At 40.1% G+C, this 25640-nt stretch overlaps 3 protein-coding genes across 24 annotated transcripts in view; 2 read left to right on the top strand and 1 right to left on the bottom strand.

Annotated features, from left to right (window-relative positions):
• Positions 1 to 653, top strand: part of UCHL3 (ubiquitin C-terminal hydrolase L3) — a 100623-nt gene extending 99970 nt beyond the window's left edge. For all 3 annotated transcript variants that reach the window (XM_058682853.1, XM_058682862.1, XM_058682843.1), the window contains one exon: positions 442 to 653. In XM_058682853.1, the coding sequence (XP_058538836.1) occupies positions 442 to 525 (84 nt within the window). In that variant the 3' untranslated portion in view covers positions 526 to 653. The remainder of the gene's footprint in view (positions 1 to 441) is intronic.
• The window catches only part of LOC131484549 (potassium/sodium hyperpolarization-activated cyclic nucleotide-gated channel 4-like), a 44575-nt gene extending 23965 nt beyond the window's left edge, over positions 1 to 20610 (bottom strand). Inside the window, exons 1-3 of the mRNA XM_058682900.1 lie at positions 20038 to 20610; positions 7081 to 7402; positions 737 to 977 (exon numbers count right to left, since the gene is read on the bottom strand). Of these exons, the coding sequence (XP_058538883.1) occupies positions 7249 to 7402; positions 20038 to 20321 (438 nt within the window). The 5' untranslated portion in view covers positions 20322 to 20610 and the 3' untranslated portion in view covers positions 737 to 977; positions 7081 to 7248. The remainder of the gene's footprint in view (positions 1 to 736; positions 978 to 7080; positions 7403 to 20037) is intronic.
• Positions 20443 to 25640, top strand: part of LMO7 (LIM domain 7) — a 196546-nt gene continuing 191348 nt past the window's right edge. For 16 of the 20 annotated variants that reach the window (XM_058682673.1, XM_058682770.1, XM_058682753.1 and 13 more), the window contains exon 1: positions 20549 to 20724. In XM_058682673.1, the coding sequence (XP_058538656.1) occupies positions 20665 to 20724 (60 nt within the window). In that variant the 5' untranslated portion in view covers positions 20549 to 20664. Of the gene's footprint in view, positions 20725 to 25640 lie in introns of all 20 variants that reach the window. The other 4 variants (XM_058682605.1, XM_058682776.1, XM_058682787.1 and 1 more) reach the window with 4 other exon arrangements.

Genomic DNA, 25640 nt, shown 5'->3' with positions numbered 1-25640 from the left:
GAGAAAATCCAAAAAGAAAACTCTGAATTCGTGTTAAAAATCTACAGCAAATAAAGAGGTTTTCAGAGCTCTTTGTGTGAACAAGTATCAAATTTGAAAAAGACAAGAACAGTATTGAAAGAGGTGCACATCCTATCCCGTATTTCACTGAATCAAAGATACCATCATTTGTGTCTTGATCCTCATTCAGAGAATTTTAAATCTATGAACAAATTGTGTGGCTGATAATCAACAAAATATGTATCTTATAGTTTTGTACTAAGCAAATTAGGCCACCAACCATTCACTCTTCTGGTATGCTTAAAGTTATTTTGCATTGGGAAAAAAGAGGGTTGCAATATAAAATTAGTACGAATTAGGAAAATATGAAACACTTATTTATCATTTAGTAATAAAATGCATGTTTATAAACTGAAAAATTACCCATTTTTGTCCCTATAGGATGCCATAGAAGTTTGCAAGAAGTTTATGGAACGTGACCCTGATGAATTGAGGTTCAATGCAATTGCTCTATCTGCAGCATAGCTTGTCAGTAATGGAAACACCAAATACTGTATTATTTGCAAGAAAAATTAAGTTTCTGCTGCCATACACTAACTGAGAAATTTTGATATTTTCATTAACTTGACTGATTAAACTTTATGTGAATTAAACTTTGACTTAATCTGCATTTTATTTTTGCCCCACATTACAGCTGCAGTTCTTTTCTTCCCTTTCTTTCTTGTGAAAGACTTACCTTATTTGCGGACTGGCAATAGCTTTCTTATTCTCTTTTTGATTTCGTGGGAGATTTTGTACTGGGACACAGGCACAATTCCCGTCTGCGTAGTATGAATATATGTTGTATCATAAATTTTGACATTTATTTAACGAGCATTTGTTGCGCATCTACTTAGAATGAGCTGGACACTGTTCTAGGTGCAGAAGTTACAGCAGTGAACACCGTCCACAGGTTCCACAGTCATGGGGCTTATGCTCTTGTGAGAAGAGACAAATAACAAACACATTAATAAGAAACATACCAACGATAGGTACTATGCACACAAAGTTGAATTTGTTTTAGAAATGACTGAGTGGGTACTTTAGATTTTGTCATCAGGGAAGGCTCCCATGAGGAAGTAACTTTGAAGTTGAGATCGGAACAGCAGAAAAATAGCCAGTCAGAGAAAGGTGAATAATTAATGCAGAGTCCCGGAAGTAGGAAAATCTCTCTGTGTTGTAGGGCCAGAAAGAAGGTCCATATGGCCAATGACCAGAGCATAGAAAGTAATGGGGAAAGTAGCAAGAGCTGAGGTTAGAGAAGGAGGGGCTTAGTGATACAGGACAACAAAAAAAGGCGTTTGGATTTATTGCAAATGTGACGGTAAGCCTTGGAAGATTTTAAGCAGGAGAATAACCAGATTTGATTTATAATTTTTGAAGATCACTCTGAGTCCTCTGTGAATAATATATTGGGGGGGGTGCTAAGAATGGAGGTAGAGAGGTTTGTGAGGAGATCACTCCAATTAGTTCGGTGATGGTGGTGGCTGGGTCTTAAAAAGTAGTAATTTAGATAGAGGTATGTGTGTGAATTTGATGTGTGTTTTGAAGAAGGAAGGGCTTCAGCTGAGTCCTCAAGGATAGGTGAAAGGCGGAGGAAAGGTGGAAGGGTATTTATAAACGTGAGTCAAAACACAGGGTTGGTGTGATGGCAATGTCCCATATCTTTGGGGGAGGGCATTGGTTACACAGGTGTATGCAATGATCAAATCTGTACTTCACTGCGTATACATTTTACCTCAGGGGAAAAAGATGCAGAGGTGGGTTGGAATGAGCATAGCAGTTAGGAGAAAGACCACATTGGTCTTGAATGAAGTTCTGGACCAATAACTGATTGCCAATGTGTACATGCGATTCACAGAGTTCACCTAGATTCCTGAGGCAGTGACAGGAGATCAGTATTTTAGGAAGAGTAATGGGGCAATGGCTTACAGAATGGGTTAGATCTATGTTATCCAAAGTGTGGTAGTATCAGTATCACCTGAGAGCTTGTTAAAAAAGAAGAATTTCAGACCCCAGTCTAGACCTACCAAATCAGAACTTACATTTCCACAAGATCTCTGGGTAATTCAGTTGCATATTAAGTTTGGGAAACGCTGGATTAGAAAAGATAGACTATAATGAGGAGAGTCACTTTGGAAAAATCTTAAGTTCTTTTTGTGGTGAAGAGGGCTTGAATGAAGTGATGGCAATAGGGCTGAAGAAATAATCTGAAACAACTGAGAGTGTTAGCAGATGGTGCCTCTGTCCTGCCAATAACAACCAACCAAGTGTCTCTTTTTTTTACATCAGTTGCATTTTGTACTCACGTCTATCTTGTATATTATCTTAGAATTTTAAGTATTCCTCAATAGTTTTCGCTGAATTTCTCCTAACATAGAATTTATTACTAAAATTTTACATCATTTCTCAAAGATTGCTTTGAGGAGTACTAATTTTTCAGACACTTAATATGCAAGAAGGGTTTGAAGTCAAGTATCTTGAAAATATCGGCTTAAAGTTGTGTTGTTTTTTTTTTAATTACAGTTATATGGGTGGGGGCAACTGCAGAACTCAGAGCTTTTTAAAAAATAATCTGTATTATGGATGTCATTTTATAGACATTTTATGGAGCAACATTTTAGGGCTGGCATTCTTTTGCACACACATTAGGATGCTGGTCCCTTGTGAAACTCTTTTCTCTTTTCTTAGGTTTATGCCTAGAATTTCAGTCCTACTGTATTAACTACAATACTTGGGTCACTTTCTTAAAATTTAGCACTTGGAGAAGAAATTGATGGTTAATTTTATGTAGAAACTTCCAGAGAGACACACTAAGGGTGGTCAAGTCATGGGTCATTTTCTGGAAATTGTTGTTAATGACTGATATACAAGTGGAACTGAATAGAACTAACACCTTAAATGTTTTTGCTTGGACTTTTGGGAATTGACAAAACATCACCTTTCAGTGGGTGTAATGGTTTGCTTTCAAGTATTGAAATGGTTTATGATATCCATATTTAACCTCTAATATTTTCCATGTTCATTTGTGACTAAAATAGGGATTTACTGTATTCCGTGGTGAATCCATTTTAATATGTCTTAAGTGAAGACTATCTTTAATACTGTATAAAAATTGTTTACGCCTGATTTAAATTTAGTTCATTCCATCTTAGGTTTGTATACAGTTCTTATTAGGTAAGCTTGGTATTGGGTTATGTATAACCTATAACTTGCTTGTTTCATTTTGAAAACAATATAAATTTTCAGCTATTGTCTGTGTACTATAATATCTTTCAAAGTAGCATCTATAAGCTTATTCCTGTGCTGGAGCTTATAAAAGAAAACTGCTAAAATTAATATTTTCATCACTTAAAATTTTTTTCTATTTATAGAAATTCATTTCTTTTAGAGAAAGCTTACATATATGTCTATATATATTTGTACCTATATATATTTTTATATATATGCATTATTTGAGAACAAGTATATAGATATGTTTGTTCATGCATATATATGTGTAAACACATGCACACATATTCACACATTCATACTTTGAATAGGCAAATAACGGGTCTAAATTCTCTATGGATTATTTAAATCCTTGGCTGAAATTAAAGTAAAACCACTCTGAAAACTATATACTCATTGTAGAAGGTTTAGAGCTAATTTAAAGTACACATATAAAGTTTAATAGTTAATGTCTTTATTAACATTCTCTGGTAATGGGGCGCCTGGGTGGCTCAGTTGGTTAAGCATCTGACTTTGGCTCAGGTCATGATCTCAGGGTTTGTGGGTTTGAGCCCCGCATTGGGCTCTGTGCTGATGGCCCAGAGCCTAGACCCTGCTTTGGATTCTTTGCCTCCCTCTCTCTCTGCTCTTCCCCCACTCACACTGTGTCTCTCTCAAAAATAAATAAACGTTAGAAAAAAATTTAAAAAAAATTCTCTGGTAAGATCTTAAAATGAGGTTCCTTGTGCTGTCAACAAAATTAAAACTAAAATCCAAGTGTGGAATATATTGAGTTTTCAGGTAGCCGAAAGTAAGTTTCGTCATTTCTTTTGATTTCAAAATATGGCCTGCAGAAACTATTGTGATGTAGAAGATCCAGTGTCATGAAGAACATTTGTCTAAGTGCTAGTGGCACTAGCTGATCAGACAAATCCCCATGCCTAGTTTCCTGTATATTTTTACTTGTTTTGCTTTTGAATAAAAATTATTCTAAATCTTTCTCTTGATTTCTTTGTTTAGGATAGTGGTTCTGAACCTGTCTGTTCCTTCCACCTACTTGATAGGTGAGAGTCCCCAGTATGACATTTCCATAGTCCACACCTAGGTAATACATGGGAAGTTATGTAGACAATAAAGGCCATATATTGTGAGCATTACCTTATTGTGTAACTCTTGGAGTGATGGGAATCCGTGGTTTAGGGCATTAAGTGGACATAACCTATACTAAAAGCTATTTTGCAAAATCAATTATTTAAATGGCTTGGAAAAAGATAACAAAGCCTTCCTACTCTATAAGACAGCTATGAATATAAACTGAATTATTTAGAATAAAAATCCATGTGGTCAAGAATAAATCCCAAAGAATGTGAATGACATATTTTAGTGTCAAAATGTGTCATTCAAAATGTGTCCTTTATCAACATGTAAACATAGTTGGTATTTATTATTTATTTACTTATTTATTTTACAAAGTCATCCATTTATTTGCTCTGCCACCCTATTATAACTACAGTTAATAATATGTCACCCTTTTATTATATGCTTGGTGTGTTATTACATCCATGATCCTACCCACTCACACACTTTCATATCCTGCTTTATTATTTATAGACTTCCTTATGTTTTCCATTCTATTCATTACTAATTTTCAATGAGTACATAATGTACCATTCATTGGATACCATGGCTATATCTGTTTATTGACTATTTCCCTATACCGGGGGCTGGCAAACTTGGCTCTGCATTTGTAAATTAAGTTTTATTGGAACACAGCCAGGCCCATTTACTTACATATTGTCTATGGTTATTTTTGTACTACAGACACCACATTTGAGAAGTTTTAAGAGAGACTATATGGCTTGCAAAGCCTAAAATATTTCCTTTCTGGCCATTTACAAAAAAAGTTTTGTGACCCCTCCCTTAAACTTTTAAGTGGTTTATAATTAGGGCCATTACAGCTAATACCACTTAGGATATCTTTGTGCATATAATTTTGTATACTCTAGGCACCATAATTGGGAGGTATTAACAAAAGTGGAATAACTGGGTCTACTTAACAAAGATGTTTCTAAGGCTGACACTGTCCTCACCATCTCTCTAATATTCTCGCCAGGGTACAATAAGGGCGGTGGTAAGAATAGAAAGCAAGGCCCCATGCTCTTATAGGCGGCACTATTAATCTACACGTATATGTACTTTTACAGTCGGAATGAGCATATTTTTACTTTTGACTTAAAGTTAACAGTAATTGCCACATAAAAACCAACTGAAAGAAAACTTTTACTTTCTATTGGGGATTTAAACAAGTTATGTTCAATAGGGTATCCGTTTAGAGCTAGCTACAGGATACACTGTCCTGCACATGTTCTGGGAGGACAAGATGGAAACAAACTGCTTGAGGCCGTATTTGTATCCTAAACATGAAAGACCTGAAACACATGCAAAAGTTGCAAATTAGACTATATTTAAAAGTGTCCTAAAACCTGTCTGTGAAAAAGTTGCATTGCCTACGGAGAGTTTAACTACCTGTAGTAGAAGATGACGCATGACAAAAGTTTACATTTCTATTTTCCTTTAGGGCTAAGCAGTAGTAAGAAGTTATTTTTTCTTTATTCTGCCTGGAATACAAAGTCTTTGGAACCAGAAGTTCCTCCTGCTCTTCATCACCGCTAAAGAACTACACGCATTTGATAATAGCATGGACAGTTAATGGGGATGTGACATTGTTCATTGTTCACGACCAAAGTGTGATATTTCATGATCTGGGTATAATTTAAAAGATGCATTCTTCTAAAAAATTGATTTATTTTAGAAACAAAATACAAGTCCTGAAATATTTCTTCATTTTAATGTTGTAAATATAATTGCTCTTATAGCCATAGTCCGGTATGGCTTGATAATCTAGTACGTATGAAGGATTCAAGATAACAGCATAATTGTACTTACTGATTTTATTTTTAAGAACTTTAGAAAATATTGCTTATGGGCAACATAAAGACAGAAGGAATATTTAAAAACTGTTTTAGTTTTTACCTTGTTGTCCATTTTCAGGAGACAGGAGCATGTATCTCAGTTGCTAAAAATATTCCAGGGAAGACTTAGTTTTTCAGGGCTAGTAGCCAACTATTTCCAACTAGTTCAGTTGGTTTCCTGACTGTGCATGAAATGCCTAGAAAAAGTTTTATCTTTAGCTAAATTAATAAAACATAGGGTAGACATGCTTAGGCCAATTTATTCATATCCCTCTGATATTACTTGTATAGTTGATAGCTACAGAGTTCAGTGATTTGTTGAGCAATTAAGCTGGTTTTCAAATGGGATCTAGTTGTTCTCAAACTTTTCAGTCTCGGGAGCTCCTTTACATTCGTAAAAATTATTGAGGAGCCCAGAGAGAGATTTTATAGCGATGACATCTGTTGACCTACAAATATTAGACATTAAAACACTTTCACAATATTTATTAATTCATTTTAAAATTAAAAATAACCCCATAATGTTAACATAAAAAAATTTTATGAAAATAACTATTTTGGGGGTACCTGGGTGGCTCTCTCGGTTAAATATTCGACTTCGGCTCAGGTCATGATCTCAGGGTTCATGGGTTTGAGCCCCACATCGGGCTTCACACTGGTGGAGTGCAGCCTGCTTGGGATTCTCTCTCTCTCTCTCTCTCTCTCTCTCTCTGCCCTTCCCCCACACTCTCTCTCAAAATAAATAAACTTAAAAAATAACTATTTTCCTTAAAAAGGTAGGGAGAAGAGTAGCAGTATTTTACATTTTTCCAAAATCTCTTCAACTTCTGACTTATGGAAGACAGTTGAATCCTCTTACCTGATAATGAAGGAAAAGTGGAATTGGCAATTTAGAGAGTCAGTTGGTTATCGATGTCAAAGCAATTTCAGAGACAGTCATTTGAGGACAAAAACTGTCTCTTGCACAACCAGTTTATCCTCAGAGTCTGGTACAGTGTTTGGCATAGAGTAGAGGGCCAGATGATGTTCAGTGGGTGATTATGCTGCAGCAGGTTGAGACGTGAACAAGAGGCAAGATGTAGATTCGGGGAGTACAGACAGCTCCTTCAAGGCACTTGGTTGAGAAAAGAGAAATGACGCGGGATGCACAGAGACAGCAGAGGACTTTTAAAGGAGTATTTCTGTGTGAGGGTAAACAAGACAAAAAACAGCAGAGAGAAATTGAAAACACAGGTAAGAAAGGGGATGATTGAGGGATCTAAGGAGGTGGGAGATAAGAAAATGCATCATCTAGCAGAGCATTTCAAACTTTAGTGAGCATACAAGGTGCCAGATCTTGTCAAAATGCAGATTCCAATTCAGCCATTAGGTGTAGGGCCTGAGATTATACATTTCTAACAAGGACCCAATCTGATGGTCTGAGGACCCACTTTGAGTAGGGAGATTCTAGAACTCAGTTGAAGAGGTAAACCACCTCTGTAGGATTGAACACCTCTTCTATTCAATTTGGAGATCCTGGCTGATGGAACTTTTTTAAAACGGAATTTCCCCCCCTAATGTCCAGTTGGTACTCTTTCTCACTAAATGGATATCTTGTGAGAATTGCTTCACTAGAAAATTTCTGGCCTTGGTAGGTTAGAATCTCAGTATTCTCACAGTGCTTGATTAATGGCATGATACTGAGGTTATGGCATAAAATACAGTGGTTCTACAAAAAAAAATTATCTAAATGTCATTGATTCAGGAACACAACTTAGACTTTTGTGTTAGACATGGTTTGATTCTTGGTTCTTCTGTCTCTGTGTGGTCTTGGGCAAATGAACACATTAGATAAATGACTGATGTGGGTCTTTTTTGAGAATTATAAATCTAGTACATAAAAGCCGGCGCTCAAAAATGATAGCTATTATTATCATAATCACCCCCAAGAGTGCAACAAGCTATACTGAACATAATTTTAAAGTTCGTTTCATGAATCATCAGACTCACCTAATTTTCTAAAGAATTTAAATAAGATGGAATGAATAGATAACATTTCGTTTCCAGGCACAAGGGAACCGTGCATACTTCTTCTGTAACTCAGAAACGGTTTAACTTTAAAAAAATCTCAAAATAGCTGAAGTTAGCAAACATGCAATTTAGCAAGGACGATTGGAATTTTGGTCTTTCCTGTAATAATACTATACCAGAGCATACTGCTCATTAGGAAAACATTTTTATCTGAATCTTTTACTCTGGAGGGCCAAGAATGCTGTTTTTCTTTTTGACAGCTATGTTTACAGAATCTAAATCACCCTGAGTAATTAATTCAACATTTCAAGTTGGTATTACTGTTCATGCTTCGTTTATAAGCTATTTGAATTTTGATGAATTCCAACATGGTGCTAGAATGACAAAACAAGGTCAGATAAGTTCAATATATATATGGTTGTGACAAAACCTATTTTAATTTTTATTACAACAGCTGTTAAGAAAATTCGGATATTCAATATTTCCACTTTTTACAGTTGGACTTCTTATGCTGAGGACAGACCTCTGAGCACTGGAAATTTGGAGGCAACTGGTCAATGCCTACGTCCGGCTACATGTGGGTTGGCTATAACCCATGGAGGGAGTTAGCATCATGGAAGGTAATAGTTCTTTGAGTCCTTCTATATTGTTGCTTTGAAAGCTCGAAGGTATGTCTCCATTTGGCTTTCTTCCAGAACACGTGCAGATGGAAAAAAGGAAGTCAGAAGGAGGTTAGGAAGTAAATACTACAATTGAAATAATGTTGTCCATTTTGCAGACTATCCCCAGGCATATTCAATCTGAACTTTCATTGCCAGTAGCAACAATACTGCAAATATTTAGCCCCCTCCTAAAAATTTTATACAATCATTATTGATCTCTTGCACTGGCAGAGTATGTCTGGGTGGTGGAGGATATTAAGGTAGCATAAAGCATGTTGTAGTTTGTAAGGTGCCATCCCATACAAGGTGTTAAGGGCATGCAGAAATGTCAACCAAGCTACTCAAAGCCAGTTTTAGTTTAGATTTGTGGGCCCAGTGTTATTAAGATCCTTCTGGACTTAGCTTTGAAAAGTTTTTCTCCTTTTTCTAAATCTGGTAATTGTCTGTAACTACTACCTTCATAATTGATGCTCCCACTCTAGCCATGCTTTTAAGAGTTTTAAGAATTATAAGCCTAAAGACTCCTTTCAAAGGAACCAAACTAGAAATGGATACTTAACGCAGGTGACATGTTGATTTATGGTCACGGTTCTAACCTGACATTAGATCTATTCAATAGGATAGATCTTTGTCCTATTCAATAGGACAATAAACATAGACACTACTAATGTCTGATTCTGAAAAATCTAGTTATGTGGGAGAAGAGTTTATCTTCTCTTCATGGTTTTAGCTGGATATGTCAATTAAAAACAGGTCAAAAACAAATCCTGCTCTTTTGGTTTAGTATACAATAAATTTTTCCCTGGCCACGAGGGCTTAATGAACAAAGCACCTCTTTGGCAAATAATTTTTCTGGCATGAAATAGTACTGTAAATTTATTTTGTTGTACAAATTAAAACAAAAGGTTAATTTTACATTGCCAATATATCTTGCAAAGAATTTTTCCTGTCTACAACAAACAGCCCTCTATATTATACACAGCAAAGTTTTAGGCCTTTCTCCCCATATTCTTCTATTTATCTAGATCGTGCCTGGAGGCCTATCTCTGCAAGAATAAAATGCAGTCCATTATAATACTTCCTAAAGTAACAAAGCCATATGGCCCTAATCACTATGTCTCATTATTCAAAGATCCAGCAGAAGAAGATATATGTGTGTGTAATCTGTGGAGGAGTGTGCATGTGTGTGTGTACATGTGTGTGTAGCCTTGATCCATATCAAAGTCTAATTTATTGTCTCGGTAAGCAGAAATGGAGTAGATAGTTGTCTTCTCTCTCTGTCCTGAGAAAGCCCCAATGTCATGTTTTTGTTTTTATTTTTTAATTGAGTTATATAAGATTGAAATAGTTTGGCCTGACTGGTCTATTTCTGTCCACAGCGACCAGAGAAATTTATCATAGACTCATGGATAGAGCATTCCTCCCGGGGACTTGGGTGATTTATCTCAGAGGCCACCTGCTTTCATTGCTGATTCTCAGGAGCATTCTAAACTGAGGTCCACCTTCAAGGGAACTCCTTTACCTCATTTCGTATGGAAGCTGCTGCTCCTCCTGCTGCTGCTTCTTTTTTTAATGTTTATTTATTTCTTTGAGAGAGAGACAGAGACAGAGAATCCCAAGCAGGCCCCACAGCTGTCAGTGCAGAGCCCAATGTGGGGCTCATACTCACAAACAGTGAGATCATGACCTGAGCTGAAAGCTGAAAGCAAGAGTCGGATGCTTAACCAGCTGAGCCACTCAGTGCCCCACTCTATGGAAGCTTCTGATGGAGCTGAGTGCAAGGCTGGCCTCTTCTGTGATTATTTCTTTTTTTTTTTTTTCAACGTTTTTTATTTATTTTTGGGACAGAGAGAGACAGAGCATGAACGGGGGAGGGGCAGAGAGAGAGGGAGACACAGAATCGGAAACAGGCTCCAGGCTCCGAGCCATCAGCCCAGAGCCCGACGCGGGGCTCGAACTCACGGACCGCGAGATCGTGACCTGGCTGAAGTCGGACGCCCAATCGACTGCGCCACCCAGGCGCCCCTGAAAAAAATAAATATGTTTTAACGAAATCTGGACTTCACAATTTTTATCTGATGCTAGTTATTAAAGATATCCTTTTAAGGAAAATACAGTTTATTTTACTCATCTTACTGGGCTTCCAGAAGAGAAGTGTGGTAAACACACATTCTCTCCTTTCCCAGAAGCCCCAATAGTTTATTTTAAAGCTAATTCTAGGGTAAGTTCTTTTGATCCCGCTGCTATCACTCAGAGAATTATAGTGTGGTTTTGCAATTCTGGCTAGAATGAGGATGCAGGACCTTGACAACAACAAAAAGTCCTAGATTTTATGTTAAATAATTTGAGTTCAATGATAGGAAACTGTTCTACATGTTAAAACAAACAAACCAAAAAACCCCCAACAACTCTCCCCCCCAAACCTCAAGCCCTTAAGATCTTTACAGTAGGAAGAAAATAATCAACTGTTCTTCATGTTATGGGCTTGGTCGCATGGAGCAAAGTTACCATCTCCATCGACCTCTCGATGAGAGGTCTGTGAACACAGGGGGAACGTTGGTAAGGACCAAGAGCTTCTCATCTGTCTCTTCTCAGTTAACCATCCAGCAGATTCAGAAGACAAGTGTAGGACCCTTGCCTTCATCCATTGGGCAGAGCCCTCATCTCATCCTAAGGCTGTACTGAAAGCCTCCTCAAGGTTTGTCTACATTTTAGGGGGAATGATCAAATATGGGTTTACCTTGATTTTCCCCTTCTGCCTCCTGGCACATCTCTGTCTCCACCCTGCCTCCCCCCAACTCCCCCCTGCCCACCCCCGCCTTATCTTCATTTCTTTCTTTTTTTTTTTAATTTTTAAAAAATGTTCATTTATTTTTGAGATGGAGACAGAACGCAAGTGGGGGAGGAGCAGAGAGAGAGTGAGACACAGAATCTGAAGCAGGCTCCAGGCTCTGAGCTGTCAACACAGAGCCGGATGCAGGGCTCAAACCCACGAACCGTTTGATCATGATCTGAGCCGAAGTCGGACGCTTAGCCGACTGAGCCACTCAGGCACCTCTGCCTTGTCTTTATTTCTTAACTATTACCTGTAGCATGTCATCTTCTTTTTTTCTTTGGTTTCCAATTCCAAGTGCAGAATCGAACCTACTTGTCTGAATGTCATTATGTAAGTACTGACATCATAATCTTCTAATTACTAACACTATAGGATATCTTTTTGTGGGTAAAGGTGGGATAATTGGGACTTTATCATTATATATGTGTGTACTTTTTGTTTACATGAACTTTATTTTTTCCAGTTTTGAGATATAACTGCCATACAACATTACGTAAGTTTAGCGTGCACAACATGATGATTTGATAGACATATAGTTGTGAAATGATTACAACAAGGTTAACACCTCCATCACTTCACAAAATTAACATTTTTTTCTTTTTATTGTGGTAATAACACTTAAGATTTACTGTTAGTAACTTTCAGGTGTATAATACAGTATTGTTAACTATAGTCCCCATACTGTGCCTTAACATCCTAGAATTTATTCATCTTATACCTGGGAAGTTTGTACCTTTTGACCAAATCTGCTCCTTCTATGCCCCACCTCCCCTCTCCCCCCAGCCCTTGGCAACCACCATTCTTGTCTCTATTTCTATGGGTTTGGTTTCTTTAGACTCCACGTCTAGGTAAGAATATACAGTATTTGTCTTTCTCTGTCTGACTTATTTTCCTTAGCATAATACCCTCAAGGTCCATCCATGTTGTCCCAAAAGGCAGGATTTCCTTATTCTTTTTTTTTTTATGGCTGAATATTTCATTTTGTATGTGCATGTGTGTGCAAGCACGTGTTTAGATATTTCATCTATTGATGGGTACTTGGGTTGTTTCCATGACTTGGCTATTGTGAATAATGCTGCAATGAACATGGGGTTGCAGATTTAGTGATTATGTTTCCTTTGGATACATACCCAGAAGTAGAACTGCTGGATCATACAGTTTTATTTTTAATTTTCTGAGGAAACTCCATACTGATTTTCACAGTGGCTGCACCAATACACATTGCCACCACAGTGCACAAGTGCTCCCTTTCCCCCACATCCTGGCCAACACTTGTTATTTTTTTGTCTTTTTGATACTAGCCATTCTGACAGGTGTAGCGTGACATGTCATTGTGGTTTTGATTTGCATTTCTCTAATGATTAGTGATGAGCATCTTTTCTTGTACCTGTTGGCCATTTGTATATCTTCTTTGGAAAAAATGTCAATTCAGGTCCTCTGCCCATTTTCTTTTTTTTGTTTTTTAATTTTTTTAAATGTTTGTTTATTTTTGAGAGACAGAGCACGAGCCAGAGAAGGGCAGAGAGAGAGGGACAAAGAAAATCTGAAGCAGGCTCCAAGCTCTGAGCTGTCAACACAGATCTGATGCTGGGCTCAAATTCACAAGCCATGTGATCATGACCTGAGCAGAAGTCGGACGCTTAACCTACTGAGCCACCCAGGTGCCCCATCCTCCGCCCATTTTCAAGTCATATTTCTTCTTTCTTTTCTTTCTTTCTTTCTTTCTTTCTTTCTTTCTTTCTTTCTTTCTTTCTTTCTTTCTTTCTTTCTTTCTTTCTTTCTTTCTTTCTTTTTCTCTCTCTATTTTGCCTTTGAATTATATGGAACATATATATATATATATATATATATATATATATATATATATATAAAACTGATATTAACTCCTTATCGGATAGGCGGTTGCAAATATTTTTCCCCATTATGTAGGTTGTCTTCTCATTTTGTTGATTGTTTCCATTGTTGTGCAGGAGCGTTTAATTTGATGTAGAAACACTTCTTTATTTTTGCTTTTGTTGCTTGTGTTTAGTGTCATATCCAAAAAATCATTGCTAATCCTCATGTCAAGGAGTTTTTCTCCTATGTTTTCCTTTGGTAGTTTTATAGTTTCAGGTATCACAATCCATTTCGGGTTAACTTTTGTAAATGGTGAAAAATAGGGGTCCAATTTCATTCTTTTGTGCATGACTATCCAATTTTCCTAACACCATTTATTGAAGAGAATATCCCCCCCAATGAATGTTCTTGATAGGGATTGTACTGAACCCATAGACGACTTTGGGTACTATGGACATTTTAACAATATTAATTCTTCCAACCCATTAATACTAATATCTTTCCATTTAATTTGTGTCTTTGATTTCCTTCATAAATGTCTTGTAATTTTCAGGGTACAGATCTTTCACCTTTTTTGTTAAATTTATTATTTAAGTTTTTTATTTTACTTTTTGAAGATGTTATAAATGTTGTTCTTTATTTCTTTTTCAGATAGTTTGTTGTTAGTATGTAGAAATGCAATTGATTTTTGTATGTTGATTTTGTATTCTGTGGCAATTTTACTGAAATCATTCATTACTTTTAAGTTTTTTGGCAGAGTCTTTGGAATTTTCTCTATGCAAGACCATATTGTCTGCAAACAGGAACAATTTTCATGTTTTATATAATGGAATGTATTTATATATTTATGAAATATATTGAAATATTTTATAAAATATATTATGTTTTGAAATATATTCATATATATACATTTTTTCCATATATTTTATATATATGTTTATCTACCTTGTAGGGGTGAATCTTCCTGTTAATAAAGATATTCTATAAGCATGAGAAATATACATACAATCCAGATGTTGGCTATCTTGGAACTCATAAGGGCTAGTATTTTTTGAACCATAACCAACCACAATATAAATTCAGTTCTTTTGTTAGAAGCATTTCCACTGTGCCTGTCTCTTCTCGCAGACCTTTCCAGTCACCAGATCCCTTTCCTCTTAGAGTCTTTGCCCCAGGCACCATTCAGTCCAGTTCTCTCTTGCCCCTTCCCCCATTAGAACGCAGAATAGCCTTTTTCCTATGGTTCACCCTATCTCTTCTCTACCCCTACCACTTGTTTCAAGAAACCTGGGCTGGAGTTATACTTCATAGTGCCAAAGCATTAGCTATCAAAGCCAGTCACCTCCTGTATAGCAGTGGTTCTCACCTGAGGTGATCTGGTTCTCAACTGAGGGGACATCTGGCAATCCCTGGAGACATTTTTGGTTGTTGAATTTTCAGGGATGCTCCTAGTACCTAGTGGTTAGAGACTGGCGATGCTGCTAAACATCCTATAATGCACAGGACAATTCCCCATAGTAAAGAATTATCTAGCCCAAGGTATTAATTGTACTTCTGTTTAGAAACCCTGCTGTAAAGAAATTCTTGTATTAGCTGCAGTAATCAGCAGTACTTTCTACTCTGCTCTCAATGTTTTATTTTTTCTGTGCATTAAGAGTGATAGTATATTGGGGCGCCTGGGTGGCTCAGTCGGTTAAGTGTCCAACTTCGGCTCAGGTCATGATCTCACTGCTCGTGAGTTTAAGTGCCATGTCGGGCTCTGTGCTGACAGCTCAGAGCCTGGAGCCTGCTTTGGATTCTGTGTCTCCCTCTTTCTCTGCCCCTCCCCTACTCATGCTCTCTCTCTCTCTCTCTCAAAAGGAAATAAACATTAAAAAAAGTGATAGTGTATTAATTATGTATATGTGTATATATGCATATGTGTGTGTGTATATCTATATATATACACACACACATATACATATACGCACCCACACACCCACACCCACATACACGTCGATCAATAAACAGTTGTTGAACACCAGATGCGTGTCACACACTCCTATTGCTCATGGTTCAATTTAGAAAAATAGACAATAGAAATATAATACTTCATGAAAGGGGCAAAGACTACATAAAGAAGAGATAACTAACCTAGCCCAGGATGATCTGCAAAGATGTTTTAAAACTGAGATGCAAGAGACCTGAATTGAGCCTGGTAGAATAAGGAGGAGAAAGCCAGGCAAGGAGAGAGAGAAGCACATTTCCCACAAGGGGAGAAATATGGGTCCAAACAGGTGGTTAGAGATGTGGGCAGGTGCAAATTCTGAAGGATGCCACTTAATGTTCTAGAAATCATCAAATGGCCCTTGAAGGCAACTGGGAGTCATTGAAGGAGTAAAGGGAGGTGGGATGTTTTGGTAGTGTGGTAAGATTTACATTTTAGAAAGGTCATATGATTTGTGAAATCTAGCTGAGAGCTAATGAGGGCCAGACCTAAGGTACTGGAAATGGGGATGGAGAAGAGGGGCCAATTGGAGAGATATTTAAGAAATAAATGGAAAGGAGTGGTATTGGGGTAGACATGGGGGTGAGAGACAAGAAGTCCAGCACAGTTCCCAAATTTTAGGCATGGTACTATTTACCAAGTCAGAGAAGGCAGGAGGAAGCTGAAGTTTGTGGGATGAGATAGTCAAAAAAGATATTTGGACATCTCCTTTCTCGTTTATAAAAGTAACATATATGTCTCTTGCTAAAAAAAAAATTGTAAAAGAGAGAGAAGTACCATATCTTCATTTAAAAATAGCTGGCATTAAAATTTAAGTGGAGTTTTTTTTTCTAGTTTGTTCTATGTGAGAAAATAAGCATTTTAAAAATATAATCACAAATTAGGGTGCTTTATACATTGCTATTTTACCCACTTCACTACATACCTTTAAACATCCCCCTGTGTCACTGAATAGGCTTTTACGTTAAAAAAATTTTTTTTTAACGTTTATTCACTTTTGAGAGACACAGAGAGACACAATGTGAGTGGGGGATGGACAGAGATAGAGGGAGGCACAGAATCCGAAGCAGGCTCCAGGCTCTGAGCTGTCAGCACAGAGCCCGACATGGGGCTCAAACCCACTGACCATGAGATCATGACTTGAGCTGAAGTCAGACACTTAGTGGACTGAGCCACCCAGGTGCTCTGCCTTTTACATTTTTAAAAAGTTTATTTACTTATTTTGAGAGAGACAGAGACAGCGTGAGAGGAGGAGGGGAAGAGAGAGAGAGAGAGAGAGAGAGAATCCCAAGCAGGTTCTGTGCTATCAGCACAGAGCCAGAGGCAGGGCTCAAACTCACAAAGCCGTGAGATCATGGCCTGAGCCAAAACCAAGAGTCCAATGCTCAACCTACTGAGCTACCCAGGTGCCCAAGCCTTTTACATTTTTTTTTAAGTTTATTTTGAGAGAGAGAGAGAGACAGAGACAGAGACAGAGACAGAGAGACAGAGACAGAGACAGAGACAGCAAGTGTGGTTGGGGCAGAGAGAGAGGGGAGAGAGCGAATTCCAAGTGAGTTTGTGGGGCTTAAACTCACAAACCGTGAGATCATGACCTGAGCCGAAATCAAGAGTTGTACCCTTAACCGACTGAGCCACCCAGGTGCCCCCCCACCCTTTTACATTTTTAATGACCGTGTAATATCCCACTGTATGGAAGAAACGTGATTTACTCCACTGTCCCTATTGTTGTTGGCTTAGATTGTTTTGGGATTTTCATTTTTAATGAATGTTTCTTGCCATCAAAGGTTTAGTCCTCCAGAAATGGCATTAGAAGAGCAGGTATTTATTAGCGATTGATCCCTGTGCAATGAAGAGGAAAGAGCAAGGGAGAAGCTGAACTGTGACACTGGCCTCATGTTTATGGGAAGCACCTATCAGAGGTACTCAACTCATTTAGGTGGAGATGACTGAGCTTTTCTAAGTACAGTCACTCAATCACCAGATGAGAGCCACTGTGGGAGGACCATGACCTCAGAAGAGGTCTGCAGCTAAGGCCGACCTCAAGGAGCTGGCAGATGCAGGCTGGCTGGTGACCATAGTCCTCCTCTAAAGGGAGGTTTGGCTAGTGTATCTGTGTCGACCACACATGCTCATTTTGCACATAGACCTTCCTTCATATCCTTAGGATAAATTCCCAGAAGTGAAATTGCTGCAACAGAGCACGAATAGTCAAAAAGCTTTTTAATATTTATTGCCCAATTACCTTCCAGAAAGATTGTACCACTTTCTCCCACCAACAGTTCATCGGTAACCTTTAACACATGACAGTTGTACTGTTTTAAATAATGAAAGTATCTCCAATTCTCCTGGAAAATGAGTAATATTTTTGATGTTTTATTGTTGTGAATTTAATTGTAAACTCCTAAGGTAGGTTACTTTTCTTTATAGGGCTGATTCAATCTTTCCAGAAGGTTAAAACACTCATTCTCATGCCTGATAGAAGGCAAAGATTTGGATTTGGGTCTTCTGACTTGCAAATTTGCATCATTAAAGAGACAGAAATGGCTGCTGCCTGAGCTGATATGAAACCAAATAGGCAATGGGAATACTTGAGCAAATAAATGAAATCCCCATTTATAAGGAAAAAATCCATATTTGACACACTACTGTTAGAGAGACTAATGGGAAATAACCATTATTTATTTAGTGTCCTCCTATGTCAAGCAGTGCCCTAGGCTTTTACATACACCATCCTATTTAATTTTCACAACCTTATTTACTTTGAAGTAGTAATTATCAGCACAATTTTCAGACGAGGAAATTGAAGCTCAGCGTGTCCGGTGACTTGGTAACTGCAGTCATTCATATTCGTGTCTATGTGCTTCTTACCAACCTGGGCTGTTACCCCCATAGCTTTAGGTCAAGTTACAGAGCAGTAGCTTTAAACAGTGTAGTATATGTACATAGTAACTGTAGTAACAATAACTCTTATGAAGCTTGGGGAATGTCTGTCCTTCTCCTGGACTAGAAGTACACAGGAGTCTGTGTAACAAGACAATGCCATTCTTAAAAAAAAAGCAGGAATTTGAGAAACAAAACAAACAAGCAAAGGGGGAAAGAATGCACGAGAGAGAGGCAAATCAAGAAACAGACTCTTCAATACAGAAACTGATGGTTATGAGAGGGGAGGGGTGTGTGGGGATGGGTTAAATAGGTGCTGGGGATTAAGGAGGGCACTTGTCCTGATGAGCACAGGGTGATGTATGGAAGTGCTGAATCCCTACACTGTACACCTGAAACTAATAGAACATTGTATGTTAACTAACTGGAATTAAAATAAAAACTTAAAAAAATTCAGTCATAAAAAATAAAAAAGCGGGTTGGGGGCATTGAAAGAGGAAGCTATTCTAGGTTAAAAAAAGATGCAACCAAATGCAATGTGTGGTCATTGTTTGGATTCTGTTCTGAGTAAGACAGCTGTAAAAGACATTTTGGGATCAGTGGGGGAATTTGAGTCCGGATTGGGTATAAATTGACACTGGGTAATTGTTAGCTTTGGTTAGAGGTGAAAATCGTAATATGATTTTGTAGACAAGTGTCCTTTAAAAAAAGAGATTCATATTGTACTATTTTGGGGTGAAATATAATAATATCTATCTTTAAGCAGGAAATGAAGGTGATAAACAAATAAGGCAATATGCAAACGATTGTTAACTATAGGCGCTAGGTTTTAGCTTTTCATTGTACTAGTCTCCCTGCTCCGTACTTGTTTACTCTTTATGATGAAAAACGACATCAATCAACCGGAAAAACGAAAGTAAGGGGTTATTTACTTTACGGGAGTAAGAACCGATCTTTATCTTCCTCCAAAGGTGACGCCATCAACATGTGGCCTAAACAGGGTTTCAGGAGTTTCAAGCGAGGTCCCAGGGAGACTAGACCAACGAACACATTCCTTTCCGAAGACCTGACTTTCGTGTGAAGAGAGAATTCACGTAAGCCTTGAGCCTCCGAGCCTCCAGCCCCGGACCTACCCAGGACCGCTGCGGCCACTGAATACCCTGTCACCCTACCGACCGACGCTCGGGGTGAGCGCGGGAGAAACTCAGGTGGCCACCCGCTCGCATCCTTTGCGACGCGATCCAGGTCCCTTCCACCTCACCCACCTGGAAGCGGGGAGGAGCGGGGCCGGCTTAGTGTGGGGGGAAATGGGCGGCACGTGCTCGAGCCACTACCCCCACCTGCCGCCAGGAGGGCCCGGGCGGCACAAGGGGGCGGAGAACTTGGGGTAGGGAAGGCCGCGCACCTGGCTGCGGGGCTGCGCGCAGCGGGACGGCGGGCTCCGGCCGCAGGTGAGGGCGGCGGGCTGGGCGGCTGCGCGTCGCGGAGGGCCGCGCTCCTCCACCGGGGAAGTTTCTTGGCCCGGAAAGGTGCAATTGTGTGCAGCTATTTCTGGTATGTCAGGCGGGCCGGGCGGCCGAAAGCCGAGGGGACGCCTCTTACCGGGGCCCCGGGACATGGAAGGCGGCCAGGCGGGCAGAGGCTGGAAGGATGCGGGCGTGGGGGTGCCGTCCCTCGGGGCGGAGCCGCGGTCTGGGCGGGCAGCGCGGGAGCGGGAGCGTGGCCTCGGCCACGGCCTCCTGGCGGCCGTTGGCATCCCCTGGCCCAGACAGTCTGACCACAAAGGCGGCTGCGGCCGGGAGCCCCGGGGAGCCGCAGGGGGGGCGGACGGAAGCGGCGACTCTGCGGCTAGCGGTGGGCGGCGGGGTGGGCTGGGGCGGGGCCATTCCGGGGAGGGCGGCGGCTGCGGCGCTGCGACTTTTGAAGTCCAAACAGTTGCCCGGCTGGTGAGACGCGCCGCCTCTAGTCCCCCGTCCACCTCCCGCGCCCTGTCCGGCTGCCCGGAGCCCCGGGGTTGTTTTCAGGAGTTGAGAGGAAGCCACGTCTTCAGGTTCTCGTGGGTTCGAAACTTTAGCGAACTGCAGAGCGCAACAAAGGGAAAGAGAACCCGGGAGCCTCGCAGCTTGAGCAGAGGCCGGGCGCCGGGGCCAGACGCGCGCGGGACCCCCCGCCCCTCCGTGCACTCACCGCGTCTCTCTCTCTCTCCCTCTTACCCTAGTCCTGGAAGGGATGGAGGAGGCCGGGGCCGACTGCGCCCTGGCGTTCGCCGAGGCCCAGAGATGGGTGGAGGTGAGTGCCTTTACCATTTTCCGCACGAGTTTGCGGCCTCGAGGCCGCTCCCGCCGATCTGCGCCCCAGCCTCCTCCCGGGACCTGCGCCGGCGCGTGGCAGCTGGTTGGCTTTGCAGTTTGGGGGACTTTGCAAGTCCTGCTTCTCTGATCTTTTAACGTCCAGCTGAGCTTAGTGCTGCCCTCCCCACGACGGCCTCGCTGGCTTCCCCAGAGCTCCTCTGCCAGGGCTCAGTGCAGAGCCGAGCGTTCGCCCTCTTAGGTTCGGGGACCGCGCATCCTTGTGAGCCAGACCACGTCAGCACAGGGGCAGAGCCGGCCCCGCGTCCTCCGGAGCGGTTCTTTGCGATGGTTACAGTGGGGATGCCCGACACTTACCTGCGCAGGGTATTTAGTGTGTGTGGTGTGGGAGGGTGAGTGGAGGAAGTTGGACGCTAAAGTCGCATCCGGAGAGATATTTTCTGGCTCGCGGCATCTGGAGTCAAGGTTTTTACTTATTCAAAGTCAGCGTTGATGAGACTAAGATCTCCTGGGGTCACTCACCGACCCCGGTTGTGCCTTAGGGACAAGATCTTCCATTCCCTTTTCCCCCCGTCGAAATGGAGATGGTCTCTAGGAGGTTTCTTCGTCAACGCCTAAGGTTGCACTTATCTGTAAAAAAGTTAACACCAGGACTTGTTGTACCCGCTATTCTGCTGGATGAAAAAGATGACTTTTTAAATGATGCTAAGGCAGTCTTCAGAACAGATGTGAGTCAGGAACAACCGCTTGTTAGAAAATTGTTGCCTACACCAGCCTTGCAGTTATTTAGGAGTTATAGATGCCACGTGCTGGCTTATTCAAGGTATTTAAAAATGCAGATTAGGTTTAAAGATTATTCCGGGGGGGGGGGGGGGGAAGAAACAGCATATTTAGGAATTCCCAAAGCACACAATGTTTAAGAAGAATTAATTTGTCCTTAAGAAAACAAATGTATATATGGGGGGAAAGAAGAGAATAAACTTTCAGTGTTCCATCTCTAATAGTAAATAAAGGAATGTGAAATGTGAGTAGGGGGCTCAAGAAATCAGCTGTTGATGTCCTTTTTTGGACTGAAACTTTGAGCTAGTCTGAAGGTGATTTAGAAGGTTGGGGTGGGGGGAAGGTGTGAGGGGAGGGTATGCAGGGGTTGAGAGAAGAATAAACAGTGTATTTTGAATTGAAATGAGAGTGGGAAAATTCCAGCAGTGCAGTTAAGAGAAATGACTTCCCTCATTCATAAACTTTGAAAGACCAGGGCATCCAAAGGTAATTTTCCATTAGTAGGATTTGTTCTTCATAATTTTAGAAAAGAAATTAAAGTTGCCTTTTTGATTTTGAGTGTTAGGGCCGGAGGGAGAGAGAAGGGAAGAACTATGGGGACACTTCTGGTCATACGTGATTCCTGTGCGGTGTTGGTATCTGCGTGCTCCGTATTTGCTTCAGGAAATCTATGAATATGGATGATTTCACACTTTCCTCATTTAGTATACAGATTTTTGAAGTCTAAAAAATTCCTTGTTTGTTTTAGCTTGCTCATGACGGTGTAGGCTTTCTGTGAGAAATTTGCATCTAACAAACTCTAGGGAAGTGTGTTGCAGTAAAAGATATAGTGCAGGGTATATGTGCTCACCTTCCCACTCTCAAACGTCCCCTCTAAACGCGTTTTTTTCATCTTTAGCAGAGAGACCATTTTTCTTTACATTTTTTTTAGTGTTTATTTTTGAGAGAGTGAGAGAGAGCGTGCGCGAGTGGGGGAGGGGCAGAGAGAGAGGGAGACACAGAATCGGAAGCCGGCTCCAGGCTCTGAGCTGTTCGCACGGAGCCCAACTTGGGGCTCGACTCATATAGACCGTGAGATCGTGACCTGAGCCGAAGTCGGACGTTTAACCCACTGAGCCACCCAGGCGTCCCAAACCTATTGGTCTTCTTTTTTCCAAAATCATTTCCAATACCACCCATCACTGTTTTGCTTCCTACTACCAACACATTCAAAGAAGGCCTGTCTCTTCAAGTACAAGAGCAGAGCTTACCTTGCCATCAGTAAATAAGGGTCAAAAATAAGAAATACATGGTAGGACCCAAAACAATCCCAATAAGCTATATAAGTATAGTCATTTTTGAAATCCATTAAAAAAAACGGAGTATAAAAAAAACCAACTAAATGAACAAAACTCTAGAAAATAACAAGCTCATAAAAAAGAAACAACCCATAGCTGCTGTCATCTCTGAAATAGGGAACAATCTGCCACTGATAAAAGTAATGAGGACCAGTCTACCTTTTTTTTTTTTTTTTTTTTAACGTTTATTTGCTTTTGAGAGACAGAGACAGACTGCAAGTGGGGGAGGAGCAGAGAGAGAGAGAGACACAGAATCCGAGGCAGACTCCAGGCTCTGAGCTGTCAGCACAGAGCCTGATGCAGGGCTTGAACCCACAGGCTGTGAGATGATGACTGGAGCCGAAGTTGGACGCTCAACCGACTGAGCCACCCAGGCGCCCCAAGAGACAATTTTTCTAAAGGCTTTGCCATATCATTATAATATAGTTAATGAAATTAACATTCAAGTCATTTTTTTTTTCCCCTCCTGCCACTGGGAGCAAGGCAGTATGCTCATTGAAGATATGTGAACGTTTTACATATTCATGTACACTTTGGGCATGCTCTGGGCATTCAGAGTGACAGCAGTGTGCCTACTGTTAGGTTTATTTTATTTCTCCAGTTAGTGTCCAAATTTGTTTGTCTCCTTAGCTTTGCCTTTACAACTAAAGCACATATTTTATTTTATTTTATTTTTTTTAATTTTTTTTTAACATTTTTATTTATTTTTGAGACAGAGAGAGACAGAGCATGAATGGGGGAGGGGCAGAGAGAGAGGGAGACACAGAATCTGAAACAGGCTCCAGGCTCTGAGCGGTCAGCACAGAGCCTGACGCGGGGCTCGAACTCACGGACCGTGAGATCATGACCTGAGCCGAAGTCGGACGCTTAACCGACTGAGCCACCCAGGCGCCCCTAAAGCACATATTTTAAAACATTGTTCTTGCCAAAAGAAGCAGAATGGATGACTCCTTTGTTGCCACAATCGCCTCTTAATTCTGAGAACCCCTAATTTAAAGATAAAATATCAATTCCAAAGTGTATCTTATAACATATTTTGGAAAGTGAAGAAGATTATGGTGTAAGTCTTTCTTTTGCATGCTAATATTCTTGCTCCTGCTCCATTTTCTCTACCGTACTTTTCTCGACATACATTGAGACATATGTGGGTTATTCATATATATAAACATATATGTATTCTATGGTATACTTTGCTGCCTTTATTCTCAGCTGCAGCTTTGACTAACCCAAGGTTGAGGAACTCCAATAACCTTGTAAAATTTTGAGTGACGGCCAGTGTCCATGTTAGTATGTTCTTTGTCATTTCCATTTTTTTGTGATAGCTAATACGTTATTTCCCACAACCAGAGTTAAAGTTTTATTTATTTTATTTTGAGAGGGGAAGGTGAAAGGGTGGGGCAAGGGCCAGTGATTGTTATTCTACCAACTAAAATTTTATGGCTATTTTAAATTGTGCTTAAATGGTTAAGAGTGTATGTATTTTTGGGGGGCTAGTTTAACATTTCAATTTAAAGCAAATGTAGGAATGTGCACTCTTTAATCCAACATAATGATATTGGGTTATTATCTGGTTGGAAATGCTGTTTGGAATATTAATAATGTAGCAGAGCTGGTTTATGATTAAACACTGGTTTAAAACCAAATAACATAGTAGTTTAAAGGCAAAGGCAGAGAGGAAGTTTAATTCCAGCAAGGTCATGGAGTAGGTGATGAAGTAGAAAGTGCTGTCCAGACCCTCTAATTTTAAACTTTTTCTGGAGCACCTTTTAATTTTCTACACCTAATAGTTGCCTCTGTCTCTCTGTTTTGGGACATTAAAAAGTCTTTGTAGTGAACAGACAAAATACCAATGAGATTGAAAACTGGATATATCACTCATTGCATTGGTTGGTGGCCAGTTTCCATTCTGTGGGTTAATGTTGCTCTTTAGGTTGAAGTTTATATACGGTAGTAATTTTCATGGCTGGAGAACAGACTAACTTAATTTACCACCTCCTTGCTTACCTGTGCTTCCTGTTATCTCAGAGTTTGATTCTTTCAGTATCACCATCATCCTGTAGAAAGACCTAAGGATGCCAAGTTGAGCTCATTGCCAGACCTGGCACCAGAATATAACTCCTTCCTCAGTTACTTCCAATTAGTCTGTTTCTCCATGCACCTCCAAATCTTTCTAAGTGGTTTCCCTCTTTCTCTGTAAACTGCATCCTTTCTGCTAGTGGTTCCCAACCTGTGATCTGGTTTGAAAGGGTTTGCTTGGGATATATGTGTCCTCAGTGCACACCAGCATTATCTATGGACTAAATGAAGGTTTCATGGATTTGTACTGTTGCTTTGCAAATGTATGTGGAATGATGTAAACATTCACTTGAAAATGTCCCTAAATTTATAGAAGAATTTTTGGTAATTTCGTATAATTTCAAGGAACAGTATTAAACCTGGACATACTATGATGGTAAAAATTTATTTAAAAATTTAAATGTTGGGGGCACCTGGGTGGCTCAGTCAGTTGGGTGTCCGACTTCGGCTCAGATCATGATTTCACAGTTTGTGAGTTTGAGTCCCGCTTCCGGCTCTGCTGACAGCTCAGAGCCTGGAATCTGCTTCAGATTCTGTGTGTGTCTCTCTCTCTGCCCCTCCCCCACTCATGCTATTTCTCTCTCTCTCAAAAATAAGTAAACAGTTAAAATTTTTAAAAAAAATTTAATTGTTAAGAAGCAATTCTTATACTAGCTGTTGTAGCCAAAATTATTTTTTCAAAATAAAAACCTGATTTTGTTAG

Source organism: Neofelis nebulosa, chromosome 1 (genome assembly GCF_028018385.1).
Source record: "Neofelis nebulosa isolate mNeoNeb1 chromosome 1, mNeoNeb1.pri, whole genome shotgun sequence".
Classification (NCBI taxonomy): domain Eukaryota; kingdom Metazoa; phylum Chordata; class Mammalia; order Carnivora; family Felidae; genus Neofelis; species Neofelis nebulosa.
This window is presented reverse-complemented; position numbering and strand designations above follow the sequence as displayed.